The following is a 14,619-nucleotide window of genomic DNA, read 5'->3' as shown; positions in this document are numbered from 1 at the left end:
TACCCTGCTGGCCCCTTCCGGCCCCTCCTATAGCTGGTCCCAGGAGGCTAATTATCCTGCTTGCAAATAAGAGCTCTCCAGCCTTCTGTCTGCCCCCAGCCCTCCTCAGGCAGCCTACTTGCTTTTTGGCACGCATGCTATCCTCCACAGGTCCTCCTTCATTCTGGGTGACTCACTGAAAGTTTTTATAACACCATTCACAGTTACTCAAAGTGGTTTCACCATCTAGATTTTCTTGAGGGTTTATGTTATGGATTTTAACAGGGCTTTGCAGGAACATCCAAACCCACCTAAGAAACTGGTTGAATACCCACATGGTTGAGACTGCTGATATGAGCTAAGGCATTAAGGCTATGACTATCCTAAACATCTTCTTTCCTGTAGGCATGCTGCTGCTGGTACATTTTCAAAATGCTTTAATTTTCTCTCTCTCTGTCTCTCTGTCTCTCTCTGTCTCTCTCTCTCTCCTATTGTATTATGTATTGTTTAGCTTTCCTTTGCCTTTTTTAAAAAATTAAGAGCACTCCCAAGCTTTGGGCAATAATTGGAAGGAATAAGAAGAGAGAAAGGTAAATAGCTGTTTCAAAGCTGGTAAAAATTCCATCCCAGGGCACTACCAAGGAATACTTATGTATGACTTAACATAAACTGTGACATCTCACCCTCCTGGAGGTCCCACACGGTCTGTTTTCCCTTCACTTCTCTCCTCACCTCTTAAAATCAATGCAAAAAGGGCCCTGTCCCTGTCTCCATTTGGAGAGGAATGCTTCTCATTGTGATCATTGTGCATGGGAACAAAAGAACATATTGATCAAAGGTTTAGGGTCTTCAGCCCTACCATGATCACATGACCACCCAGCTCAAAGGAGGCAACTGTTAACTGGAGTGCTGGTAGGAAGCTTCTAGCCTTTCATGGAGAGCCCCTGTGGTTACCTAGAAACAGTCCCCTCACGTCATTTACATGGCCTCGCCTTATGCTGTCAACAGTACTTTGGGAGATTCTGTATTTAGCCATTTCAAGTTGTACCTTCAATGAAAGCATCTTATTTTCCCCCTCTCTGAAACTTACAACCCTGCATTGCTCCAGCCCACAAACTCATTTGGTTTTTCTTTAGAACTTTATAAACAGTTTGCTTAGATCACAGAGACTCCAAAATCATGCTGGCAGTTTTGTTGAAATTGTGTTTAAGTGTATAGATTATTTGTAGATCGAAAAAAGTTTAATGTTAATTTCTCTTATGTAATAATAATAATACATTCTTTTTTTTTTTTATGTCTTTCTTTTCTGCCTTCAGCAGTATTTCTGTATTCTTCATATAGTTCTTGCCTATTTCTTATTGAGTTTATTCTCAGGTATTTTACCTTATGATTAATGGCATCTTCCAGTAATTTTTCTACTGCTTGTGGTCTGTACATGATGACCATCCAATAATTTTAATATGGCTGAAGCCAACGTCATGCTTTAAAAAGAAGAGGAGGACTTTGGTCGCTTTTAAAAACTAAAATGGGGAAGAGTCTGAATGTGGTGAGCCAGAGGTCACAGGAGGGACAAACCAGGGATACAGTCATCAAAGCTCTTTAGCCATAAGCTTTGGTCAGGAAGTAAGGAGGGGTGTTCTCTGAAGTTGTAGGAAAGCCACAAGGCTGGAAGGTTAGCTGTAGTCCCCAAGCCTTCAAGATCAGAAACATTCCCACCTCCTTTCAAGTCATCATCACTGAAGGAGATGGCACATGCCCCCTCGTTTCCTCCGTGGGGAGGTGAACCCTGCGTATTGTTCTCATCATCAGATAATTCTCTCTTCTACAACTACACATTCCCTGCTTATTTATTTTCATGCTGTTCCCAGCTGAGGTGAAGAGTTGCTGATCACCATTTTGTGTAACTGCCCTTTAAGACGCAAAGTTCCCTCTAGATGCCCGCATTGTTATACTAAAGGAAATGGAGACACTAAGGATATATTTATTGCCTGCTTGCAATGTGCCAGGCACAGTGCTTCCCATGAGCATCTCATTTAATCCTCCCAACAACCCCATGGGGGAATCACTATTATTTTTTCCCTATTTTACACTGAAGAACACTGAAGCTCGGAGAGATGAAGTATATTGTCCAAGGTCATGCAGTTAGTTCATGGTAACACCAAGTTTGAACCGATGTGTTTGGTCTCCTTCACCTAAACTCTTTTTTTTCTTTTTGGTATGTGCCCCCATCAGGAACCGAACCCGGGACTCTCTGGTCCGCAGGCCGACGCTCCAACCACTGAGCCAAACCACCCAGGGCTACCTAAACTCTTAGTAGCTTTTAGCTGTAATACATTTTTGTGACGGTGGAGGAAAAAACACCTAACTCATGCTTAGACCAACCTGAAACATTAGTCTTTTACTAAACTTTTGTAGCAGCCATGGGAGTGCCCTGCTCCAATCTCTCTTTAGGAGAGAGCCCGTCATGAGCAGTTTAATTAGCTGACCATGTCCCAGCAGCAGCACCTTCAGAATCGGTCACGGTGTTCACACCAACAACGTGTTCTTCCTGGGCCAATGACAGTGCCTACATGGGAGCTAGAAACCAGGCCATTTCTGTCCGATGTGGGATTCCTTCGATCTCTGTGCTGAGGCTCCCCACAGCCCTGGCTAAGGCTTCCTCTGAGCTGCACAGTTAAGTCTCTTCCTATCCAGTCCTCCTTCCTTGCACTCTCCCTGCATAGGACTCGGAGACTCTCCCCACCTATTTCTGCACTGTCCCTTTTTATCACTTACAGGCATTTCTCCCAATAAGTCTTGCCATCTAATTCTTAGAGGACTCACTTTGACATACCTTACCTCAAATATATTATCATCTTGTGACTCTCCTAGGGAGACTCTTCAGTATTTCTGTATTTTTTCTTTGCCCTAGAATGGGAAATATGCTGCGGTCTGACGGAAACTGAACAGCAATGAAACTGATTACAAGTGTCGTTCTCATGCTCCACAAGCTTGGTCACAAGCTTGACCTGTGGTCCAGTCTTCCGCAGATCAGTTGAGCATATACATATGTTGTAAAACATTCAATTGGGCTGCATTGTTAATATAGTCTTCACTTACTACCCTTGTTTCTTCATCTGAACAGGAGACCGAGAATGGTGTTTAATATGTCTCTATTACTGTCAATTACAAAATTGACGAGTTCTGGGAAAGACATGAATCTTTGGGGGGACACTATTTAACTCAGTATAGTCCCCTTACTCCACACTTTTTACAATAGTGTTGTTGTTTTGTTTAGCTTTTTTAAAATTTTATTTTTCAGTTATAGTTGACATTCATTATTATTTTGTATTAGTTTCAGTTTTAGTGGTTAGACAATTATATACTTTACAAAGTGTTCCCGCAATAGTTCTAGTACCCACCTGGCACCGTACATAGTTATTACAATATTATTGACTATATTCCCTGTGCTGTACTTTACATCCCATGACTATTTTGTAACTACCAATTTGTACTTCTTAATCTCTTCACCTTTTTGACCCAGTCCCCAATCCCCTCCCCTCTGGCAACCATCAGTCAGTTTTCTGTATCTATGAGTCTGTTTAAAATAGTTTCTTAATTAAACTCTTCTGTTACCCCCTTCTGAGTGTGTCCTGTGTTTCCTATAGGAACATTGATAGAACAGTGTATACTTTAGGATCAATAAATACAATATTCCTTTCCAACTAATAGAAACTGCACTGGACTCTTGTATTAGTTAAGGTAGCCCTGGCCAGTTTGGCTCAGTGGTTAGAGTGTTGACCTGTGGATCAGAGATACCCATGCTTGGTTCCCACTAAGGGCACATGCCTTGGTTGCAGTTTTTCCCGGCCCTGTTTGGGGTTGTGTGGGTGGCAGCCACTCGATGTGTCTCTCTCACGTCAATGTTTCTCTCTCTCTCTCTCTCTCTCTCTCTCTCTCTCCCCCTCCCTCCCTTTGTCCCTCCAGCTCTATCTGAAAATAAATGCAAAAAAAAAAAATTAATCTCAGACTACAAAAAATTAAATAAGAAATTCAAGTCAATTCTCATTATTTGCAGTAGTTATGTTCTATAAAGCCAGTGTAAGTAGTCATGGTTTATAAAGTTGGTGTGAGCACGGAATTAGCAAATACTAAACCATTGGTCAGAGGGGGTATACGGGATGAAGTTTCTGCAAGCCTCTGGCCACAAAATTCCCATCAACTGATCCACACATAACCTTGTTTTATGTGTGTTTCTGCTTAAAGACACCTTATTTAATCTTTATTGCTGATTCATTAACATTGAACTCATGGCCAATAGCATTATAACTCATGCCTGAACAAAGCTTATCTATAACATATGTGTTTTCTCTTTAAGGCACATCACAGCTTTCTTGCGTTTAGGAACACTAGACAGCACTTCAGCACTATATTTGGGAATCATCTACTGAAATTACCAACAAAGCACAAAAATTCAACAAAACGTGCCACTATACATACCATGAAAAAGAAGCTTGTTTATAGTATAAGAGCTGGAACAAGAAAGCTGCCTTGTTAGGCCTCAGCTGGCAATGTGCTCCTTGGACCACTCAGATTTTTCTCCGCTTTGTGCATGCACATGTCCCAAATGACTGAAAAAGTGCCATTGTACTGATTTCAGGGTGAAAACTTTTAGTGAGTAGGAGAATTCATGGATACAGAATCCATGAATAATGAAGATTGACTGTACATTTTATTTTCTTCTCATGGAAAAGTCTGGCCTGTGTAGAATGGTGAGGCAGTTTTCCACGAGGTTACTCAGGGGCCCAGATTTCTTCCATCTTGTTGCTCTGCCATCATCAATGGTATTGTGTTCTTCTCCATGGTTAAAGTTCACTTACTAGGACATCTAGGTTCCATCTCCCTGAAAGGGAAATGAGAGTTTAAAACAAGCAATTTAAATATATATATATATATATATATATATATACACACACACACACACACACACACACACACACACACACACGTCTTTATTTGTTTTTCCTTTATTGATTTTAGAGAGAGAGGAAGAAAAAAGGAGAGAGAGATAGAAACATCGATGAGAGAGAACATCGACTGGCCGCTTTCTGCATGCTCTCTACTGGGGACTTGGCCCATAACCTGGGTATATTCCCTGATCGGGAATCAAATTGGTGACCTCTTGGTGCATGGGTCGACACTCACCCACTGAGCCACACAGGCCGGGCTATATTTATATCTTGAAGTTACACACATTACTGGCAAAAACTTTAGTCATTTTTTTTTTATCCTCACTGGAGGACATTTTTCCATTTTTTGTTCAGATAGAGTGGGAAGGAGAGAGAGAGAGAGAGAGAGAGAGAGAGAGAGAGAGAGAGAGAAACATTGACATGAAAGGGACACATCAAGTGGCTGCCTCCCGCACGACCCAACCAGGGCAAGGAACAAACTGCAACCGAGGTACATGCCCTTAGCGGGAACCGAACCCGGGTCTCTCTGGACCACAGGCCAATGCTCTAACTGCTGAGCCAAACTGGCCAGGGCAAAACTTTAGTCATTTGATCACACTTATCTCCAATGAAGTCTGAAAAAATATCTCTGGCTAGGTTGCATGCACCCAAGAAGAAAGGGAGATTGGATTTATTTTAAGATAATTTTTTACAACTTCTTTTTTTTTTTTTTAATTCTCACTCAAGGATATGTTTAATTGCTTTTTAGAGAGAGAGGAAGGGAGAGAGAGAAAAACATCAATGTGAAAAAAAAAACATAGATCAGTTGTTTCTCGCATATGCCCCGACAGGGGATCGAACCTGATTGGGGATCAAATCTACAACCTAGGTATGTGCCCTGGCCAGGAATCAAATGCGAAAATTTTTGGTGTATGAGACAATGCTGCAACCAACCAAGCTGCCTGGCCAGGACAGAAGGTTGGCTTTTTGGGTAAATAACTGGCAGTTTACTACAGAGAATAATTGAGAAACCAGATGTATGTTTCTAATCATGAAATATATAAATTTATGCTCCCATCCCACCAATGTTATCTGAGAGTACTTGTTTCCTCAAACTTTCAGTAGTATAGTGTGTATTTTTCCTTTATGCCATATAGAGACACAAAAACGTTTATGAGGTGCTCAGAATTAGACTGAGAGGCAGAGGGGGGGCTTGGCCCAGAAATTTTAGGTTTATCTTGTTTTTCTTCCCCATACCTGTTTCTTGAGTTACACCGTCATTTACCTCAAGCTAATGGCTCCTAGATATGCTTCCTGGAAAACCAGACCTACCCTCACCTTCCATGTTCCTAATCTTTCACATGTAGAAACCTAATTTTTATTGTTGTTAGGTGTTGTTTTCTAATGGTTTCATGGTGTAGTCCTAAATTTCAGCTTGTTGAAAGCCCACCCCCTATCCCTTTCCTTAGCACCAGAATCCAGGGCATTTGAAACAACATCAAAAATTATTTATTTATTGTTTAATTAAATTAAAATTTACTCTTCTTCAAGGCACAAAGAGGTAATATTTATTGGGTACCTATTATATGTCAAGCATTGTGTGGTGCTGGGTGGTATCCAATATGTCACATAATTTATTCTTCATGGTAACCCTGGAAGTTAGACATTATTGTTATTTAATAAGAAAAGAGAGAAAGATGGATCGATTAAGCAACCGTCTCAAAGTAACTCAGAGAAACTGGCAGGAAGAACTAATACTCAAACCAGCCATGTCTAACTCCAAAACCAGTGCTCACCCGCATCACAGAGCCGCCTCCTAGGGCCAGGCTTGAAGGAGGCAAGTGAGATGAGTGAGGTTCTTGGCTGGGGAGCAAAATATAAGGGAGTAGCGACAAACCCAGTAACCAAAATAGCAATATTTTTAAAATAAAAATTACTGCAGAACAATTCATGAGGAGCAAAATATTGAATTTTGAAATAAAGATGGGATCACTATTACTGATTTTTCTTTTGCCTCAGGCTCCTATATGGCTTCCCACAGCACTGTTACTGATCCTGCCTATATTTAAACTCATAAGCTGAGTCACTGAATGAAAGCATTGTTCGAGAGGGATTAATATGTTGGTGGTGTGCAGGACAAATTGAAAAAGAGAGAGACTTTAAAGGCTGAAAATATTTTACCTAGTCAAAATGAATTAAGAAAAGCAAACTAGGTATGGAATGCATGGGTGTAATTCCACTTTTCCCTGTTAGCTCTGTGATAAATAACTTGGGACGTACAATCAGAACAAGATGGTGTGATGCTTTGAACAAATTCTCTGTCTTCCATAGACTGAGCTACAGATGCCTTGCTATTTCTTTTTAATTTTTTTTTTTTTTTTAATCCTCACCCGAGGACATTTTTTCCATTCTTTGTACAGATAGAGTGGGAGGGAGAGAGAGAAACATCGATGTGAAAGGGACACATCGAGTGGCTGCCACCCGCACGACCAACCAGGGCCAGGGACAAACTGCAACCGAGGTACGTGCCCTTAGCAGAAACCGGACCCGGGTCTCTCCGGACCGCAGGCCAACGCTCTAACCGCTGAGCCAAACTGGCCAGGGCTCTTTTTAATTTTTATTGATATTTTTAGAGAGAGAGGAAAGGAGAGGGAGAGAGAGAGAGAAACATCTGTGTGAGAACAACTATCCATTGGCTGCCTTCTGTATGCCCCCCTACTGGGGATTGAGCCCAGAAGCCAGGCATGTGCCTTAACTGCGAATTGCACCCATGACCCCTAGGTGCGTGGTACGACATTCAACCAACTGAGCCACACTGGCCAGGGTTGCCTTACTATTTTGATGCCCTTGCTGATGCCAGCTTTGACCATTAACTGGGGTATGCCTGGCAACTTTCCCTTCGCTCCTAATGGCACCTGCAGGGAAAAATTCCCATATTTCCCATGTATATCCCCCCCATTATTTTATAGATTTTTTTTTATCCTCACCCGAGGACATTTTTTGATATTTTGTTCAGATAGAGTGGGAGGGAGAGAAAGAGAAAGAAACATCGACGTGAAAGGAACACATCGAGTGGTTGTCACCCACACAACCTAACCAGGGCCGGGGGCAAACTGCAACCGAGGTACGTGCCCTTAGCAGGAACCGAACCCGGGTCTTTCCAGACCGCAGGCCGACACTCCAACCGCTGAGCCAAACCGGCCAGGGCTATTTTAGAGATTTTGATCCTGTCTTCTCCCACCTGCAGGTTTCTCCGTTTAGCCTAAACTTCCAAATTTTTCTAAATGCTCCAAATACAGAAGCCCTCTCTATTTCCCTGGTCATTTCGGTTGTCTTTCTCTAGGTCTTTTCTAACTCTATGATCTTCCTGGGATTATAACATGTAGTACTACATGTAGCACTTACTGATTTTCACATGTCATCATCTCTATAAAAACTATGTACAGGTTTCTAGAATGCTAGTAGTGTGCCTTAGGGACTGCAGCTTTAACTAAGTCTGACTCCCATTAATATACATATCAGGGTCACTGGGACTTAACCAAAGTCACTTCGGAATCTGATGGTAGGATCTGTCCATTTTCCTTTCATTGCAAGCAATTGGCCCCTCTTAGCCCATATTCTGTTCCTGAGACAGAGTCCTGGTATCACTCTTAAACAGTAAAGAAGTAGCAACCTACACAGTGTACTTGGCTTACAGAGTTTGGCCTTTCCCTCTTCCACAGAGATAAGTTCACCAAATGGCCAAAAGGCACACAGGAAGGAACTGGTAGTTGTCTTGTATGGGGAGATAAAGCAATGGTTCTAGACAATGTTGTTTCTCTCTCTCTCCCTTTTTAATCCTCACCTGTGAATATTTTTCCATCAATTTTTAGAAAGAGAGAGAGAGAAACATCAATGTGAGAGAGACATCAACTGGTTGACTCCCACACGATCCCAAGCAAACTGGTCAGGGCTAGACAGTAGTTTCATTTATACCCTTTTGTTTTTTATTTTATCTTCACCCGAGGACATTTTTTTTTTTTTTTTTTTTTTTTTGCATTTATCTTCAGATAGAGCAGGGGTTGGGGGGAGGGTGGAGAGAGAAAAACATTGATGTGAGAGACACACATTGACTGGCTGCCACCCACACAACCCTGGGGTCAGGGACAAACCACAACCAAGGTACGTGCCCCTAGAGGGAACTGAACCCAGGACTCTCCAGTCTGTGGGCTGACGTTCTAACTGCTAAGCCAAACCGGCCAGGGCTACCCTTTTCTTTTTTATTTTATTTATTTCTTGTTTATTTATTTATTTATTATTTTTTTTAATCCTCACCTGAGGACATTTTTTGCATTTATCTTCAGATAGAGCCAGAGGGAGAGAGGGGGGAAGAGAGAGAGAGAAATATTGACACGAGAGAGACACATTGAGTGGCTGCCACCCACACGACCCCAACTGGGGCCGGGGACAAACCAAGGTATATGCCCTTAGCAGGAACCGAACCCAGGACTCTCTGGTCCACGGGCAGATGCTCTAACCACTGAGCCAAACCAGCCAGGGCCATACCCTTTTCTGATGGCACCCAAACTTTAATCTTTTTGTAGAAAGTATACATTGGTCCCTATCTTCAGAGAGTAGTCTCCAGCTACTCTGAACTTCCTTTCTTTGGCCAAGATGAATTTTATCTAATGGTCAGTTTTACGCAAATGTGACCTCATAAACCCAACCTGAAACTGTGTACAATCTGAATGTTTTTGCCAATAGTATGAATACAAGAATGTAAAGATCCAGTAAAAGAGAGTTTTACATTTCCTAGAGGCTGGTCAAAGAGGGAAAAGTTCAAGAGATATTTGATATTTGTAAGATTGTTGCATTTACCATGATTTTAAAGGTGAGAAGAACAGGTCAGTAAGAAGGTAAAAACCTTATATTGAGAAGTTGCTTAAATGTCTCATGGGCTGAGGTCTGTAATATGAATGAATAAAGTTGATTGATAAGATATGTAGAAGCAGTGGAGAACTCCAGAAAACATGCCTAATCTAAAGGGGCAGCCAACATTCAGTGTCAGCCAACTGCTACCACATTGAGAGGTTGGTACAATGGTGCTAGATCTGGTTTTTCAAGACAATTCAGAAATCTGGAGTTTTCTTTGACATTATCTAATGTTTAAATGCTGGCAACAAATCCAATTTGGGAGGGAGGGAGGGAGGGAGGAAGAGAACCAGCCACATGCAGGTCACATAGAACAGTGATAGGGCCCAGGATTTGCCAGTTTGTGACTCTTGACTTATGCAGACTTCTTTCTTGTCTTTCCCAAAAATTCAAGATGGGTTTAGCAACTTACTTCAAGACACACTCAGAACTAGATCAAATACAGTCAGAATTTTCATTGCCCTGGTAGTTCTTTAAATCTATCCATATAGTTTTTATTGAGCACCTAACATATGCAAAGCCTCCTATTACATCTTATTTAAAATGAAATAGGTTAACAATTAATTACACGAAACAGAAATACAACTTCCATAATGGTCCAAATGACTCTGCGACACATTCTTACATTTTAGCTGTTTTTTAAAAAAAAATATGGTCAACTATAAAAAATATATATTTTAAAACCTACTGGAACATTCAAGTTCTACAATTCACTTCTGAATTTAGAAGGTTAATGGAAAAGTTACAGAACATGAGGCATCACTCTGTTTAAAAGTAGCACTTCTAAACATTCAAGGACAACCATTCTGAAAATCTTTTCACTAGAGGCAACTTTGACCAGTGAATGGCTTCTATCTCAGTAGAGGTCATCTATGACACTAAGCAGCACCCAAGTTAATGCTAATTCAGAGAGAAAAAAAGTTGGTCAAAGTTGTCCTATTCTTGTCGACTGATTAGGTGAGAAGACACTTCACAGTTTAACTTGGCTGAGGCTAACAATTGTTTGTGATCACATTTTAGTATGTTCGCTAAACAGTACACATTGTATCAGCTTCCCACGTGATTCACATCTCCCCACCTTATTCTTCTCAGCCTCTCTCTGAACCCCTCTCTCTCCCCATTCTACAATTTTTATATATTTAAGGTATGCCTACTTCTGTTTCTATTTCTGCGGGTCTTATTCAAAATGTTTAACTTCTCTGCTGTCTCAGATTCTCTACATCCCTTACACTCTCATCCCAAGCCCCACCCCATCCCCACCTTCGTTCTAGAACCTGGACCCCTCCCCACTCTCTATCCTGCATCTCCTGGCCTAAGGTGCCCTTCGCTCCCCCGCTCCAGCTGAGCACCACCTCCCCGACACTCCCACCCCAGGTCCCTTTCCAGCTGGCAGCCTCAGCCATTCCAGAAACTAACAAGGAAGTTGCAGAGCGAGTGCCACTTCTCAGCACAGTAGGTCTCCGTAAGCTTCGCGTTCTCGTCCAGCCCGTCGGGATCGGGCCCTGTCCCCAGGAGTCGTTCCTCGTCTGGATCGGAGGCCACCTTCCTCTTGCTCCCCTTAGTCTTCTTCTCAAAGGGCTTCCCTTTGGGGCGCGCGCTCGGGGGAGGCGGAACCCTTGAGGCGGGACGGATCGCGGGCTCCCGGGGCCGCTCCCGGTTTCTGGCCCGAGGCTTGAAATCCCGGGAGAAGCCCGCGGCAGTGGGGCTGGCGGGTGGGGACGCGGGGGACACCAGGCGCAGCTCCGCGCCGTGACCCTTCTTGCCTGCGCACAGGCGGGCTTTGAGCGGCGCGGGGTCCTGGCAGGGCCGCCGCTTCTTGCGCAGCCGGCCCAGCACTTGCTTCCAGTAGTGCGAGCCGCGGGCGGCGTAGGCGGCGCAGCGCTGGGGCTCCCCGTGGTAGGCGCACTGCTGGCGCTCCCCATCCGGGCCCTGGCAGCGCAGCGACAGCTCGCTGCCCACCGCCCGGCCTGGAGCCGGCAGCAGGAGCTGCCAGCTGCACGCGTGGCGCGCGAGGCTGATGAAGCGGCCTGAAGAGCCGCCCGCAGGACCCCTGACCGACTCTGCGGCGCTGCCTGCCGCCTCCTCGTCCCTCCGGGCTGCCGCGAGCAAGCAGCCACCCAGCAGCAGCAGCAGCAGCAGGAGCAGCAGCGAGAAGGACGCTCGCAGCCTCAGAGGACTCATGGCTCAGATCGGCTCTCCCAGGACCTCTGGGTGCTTCAGTGGCGGCAGGGCCAGGACAGCAGCATCCCTCAGACCTGGGGACAGAGGCAGAGACGGCTACTTACTGAACTCAGCGCAGTCCTTGGCCCCAGCACATACATGCACCGGCGGATCCCTCTTCCCAGACTTTCTGGGTGCTGGTTTCCAGCGGGCGGCAGCAGCCCCAATGAAAAGTTCTCCTGGGAGAAAATCGCTTACTGACAAATTTATCGTTTTTAAATCGTTTTTTAAAAATCCCGTGCAAACACGAAAGCAAAGTAAAGCATAACTACCACCTCTACCTCCTTCCTTCTCCACTACTCAATAAACTATCCCCCAAGTCATTTCAGATTATTCTACAGAAGCTTACCGAGTTCTAAGAGGCGGCGGAGCCTTACTAGGGTAAAGGGAATGACTGCAGAAGAGAGTAGTCTGTTTTAGCCAATTCCCAGTGAATGAACGTGTTATCAATGAGACAGAAGGGGCCTCTCCCACTATGCCCCTCCCAGATTTCTTTCACACAGAGATTTCCCATTACTACCACCACCACCACCACACACACACACACACACACACACACACACACACACACACACAGATGTATGCTAGAAGTGGCACTGTAACATGGAATATAAATCTTGTATTTAGTTTCCAATGTTTAAAATAATCATGCAAATTTTAACAAGTAATTATTTTCTTTTCTTTTACATATTTAATCATCTGAACATAAAAGTTAAATATAAAGATCTAATTTTTAACAGTTAAACAAAAACAAAACAAACAAACAGTATTCTAAACCAGGCACTATTTACACTTTTTTATAGCATTCTGAATTCTATATTTTCACCCATCACTTCCAGTGGTCCTTCTTATTCCAATAATTTAATCCTAATAACTATTACTACTAATAAAATATAGTCTCATTTATTAATGTACCATAGAGTCCAGCAGTTAACCCAAGGGTGGATATTTAGGCTTTAGATTATTTTTAGGTACTATAAATCAATGATAAACTTTTTACCAAAATAGAAGTTTAAAAATAATTTATTTGGATTATAATTGCAAGGTAATATTATCAATTCAAATGCTATTATCTTTAAGGACTGACATGTTCTTGAATCTTGAAATTTTTATATTTGGGCAAAGCTAAAAATACATCAAGATATTCCATCATTAAAAAAACAATCTCAGTAATAAATGAGATATTCTAAATTTCAAGAGTTTATACTTTTTACTATAATTGTTTTATCCTCACCCGATGACATTTTTCCATTTTTTTGTTCAGATAGAGTGGGAGGGAGAGAGAGGAAGACAGAGAGAAACATCGACGTGAAAGGGACACATCGAGTGGCTGCCACCCGCACGACCAACCAGGGCCGGGGACAAACTGCAACCGAGGTACGTGCCCTTAGCGGGAACCGAACCAGGGTCTCTCCGGACCGCAGGCCGACGCTCCAACCGCTGAGCCAAACCGGCCAGGGCACTATAATTGTTTTATACATGTGAGTATTTTCTTACAGTATTTCCCCAAGATATCAAGAAATCTTAATGTCTTCTTGAAGATATTTTCTATTACTGAACTCCCATTGGTGGTGTATTTGAACAGTTATAATTGATTACTACTATTAAAACAAAAGTATTTTAAATTAAAAGAATGTACTGAAATATGTATTAGCATCTATTAAATATACAGTAGTGTATATTGACTTAAGAAAGACAGTGGGGATTTTTGTTTGTTTTTTTCCACTCTAGTGATATCAGAGAGATGAAATGACTTACCCAAAGTCACACATCATTGAGTGATAAAGCCACAAGCCATCTGACTTTCAATGACCAATAATTTTTACATTTTAGCTTTGTATTGTTACAATTTCAAAGTTAGTTGTGTCTTTTTTTTCTTTTACTTTCCTTCCTTCTTTTTTTTTTTCTTTTGCTGGTACGTGCCCCTAGCGGGCACCGAACCTGGGACTCTCTGGTCCACAGGCTGATGCTCAACCGCTGAGCCAAACTGGCCAGGGCAGTTGTGTCTTAATTACACCAATTTGATTTATAATGAAAAGCAATTAGTACCAATGAAGCTTTGAAATACTCACATAAGTTTCATAAACAAGAATAGCTTCTTAATACACTTGGTAAAGGAAAAACCTCTTTCCCAGAAAACTGTGTTTCTATGAGAGGAAAGCACTGAGGAGTAGGTAACAAGCTTTTTAGTTGCTCTGGCATTACTCCTATCTGCTTCTGAACCAAATTGGAAAAGTTTCTCAGCTAAAGAGTGACATCTTGTGACATTCTGCACTAATTACAATGAAAAAGTTTATTATCTGATGAGTCATATTTATGCATTCCAGAGACCATGCTTTCTGTCAGAAACATTGTTCCCAGAGGAATAAATAAGGAACCACAGATGTGCTACGCCATGTCAGAAGGGGTAACCTCTTACCAGATGTTACTTTTTATAAATTCTGGTAAAGTATACATAACAAAATTAACCATTTGTAGGTGTACTGTTCAGTGGCATCAAGTACATGGACACTGTTGTGCATCTATCACCATCATCCATCTCCAGAATATTTTTCATCTTCCAAAACTGAAATTATACTCA

General features: G+C 42.5%; 1 protein-coding gene across 1 annotated transcript; it reads right to left on the bottom strand.

The window, feature by feature from the left end:
* Positions 1–11,213: 11,213 nt before the first annotated feature.
* FGFBP3 (fibroblast growth factor binding protein 3) lies at positions 11,214–11,999 on the bottom strand. The gene has a single exon (XM_036264529.1). The coding sequence runs from the start codon at positions 11,997–11,999 to the stop codon at positions 11,214–11,216; it is 786 nt and encodes a 261-aa protein (XP_036120422.1).
* Positions 12,000–14,619: the final 2,620 nt, after the last annotated feature.

Source organism: Molossus molossus, unplaced genomic scaffold, assembly GCF_014108415.1.
Source record: "Molossus molossus isolate mMolMol1 unplaced genomic scaffold, mMolMol1.p scaffold_m16_p_17, whole genome shotgun sequence".
Taxonomy (NCBI): Eukaryota; Metazoa; Chordata; class Mammalia; order Chiroptera; family Molossidae; genus Molossus; species Molossus molossus.
This window is presented reverse-complemented; position numbering and strand designations above follow the sequence as displayed.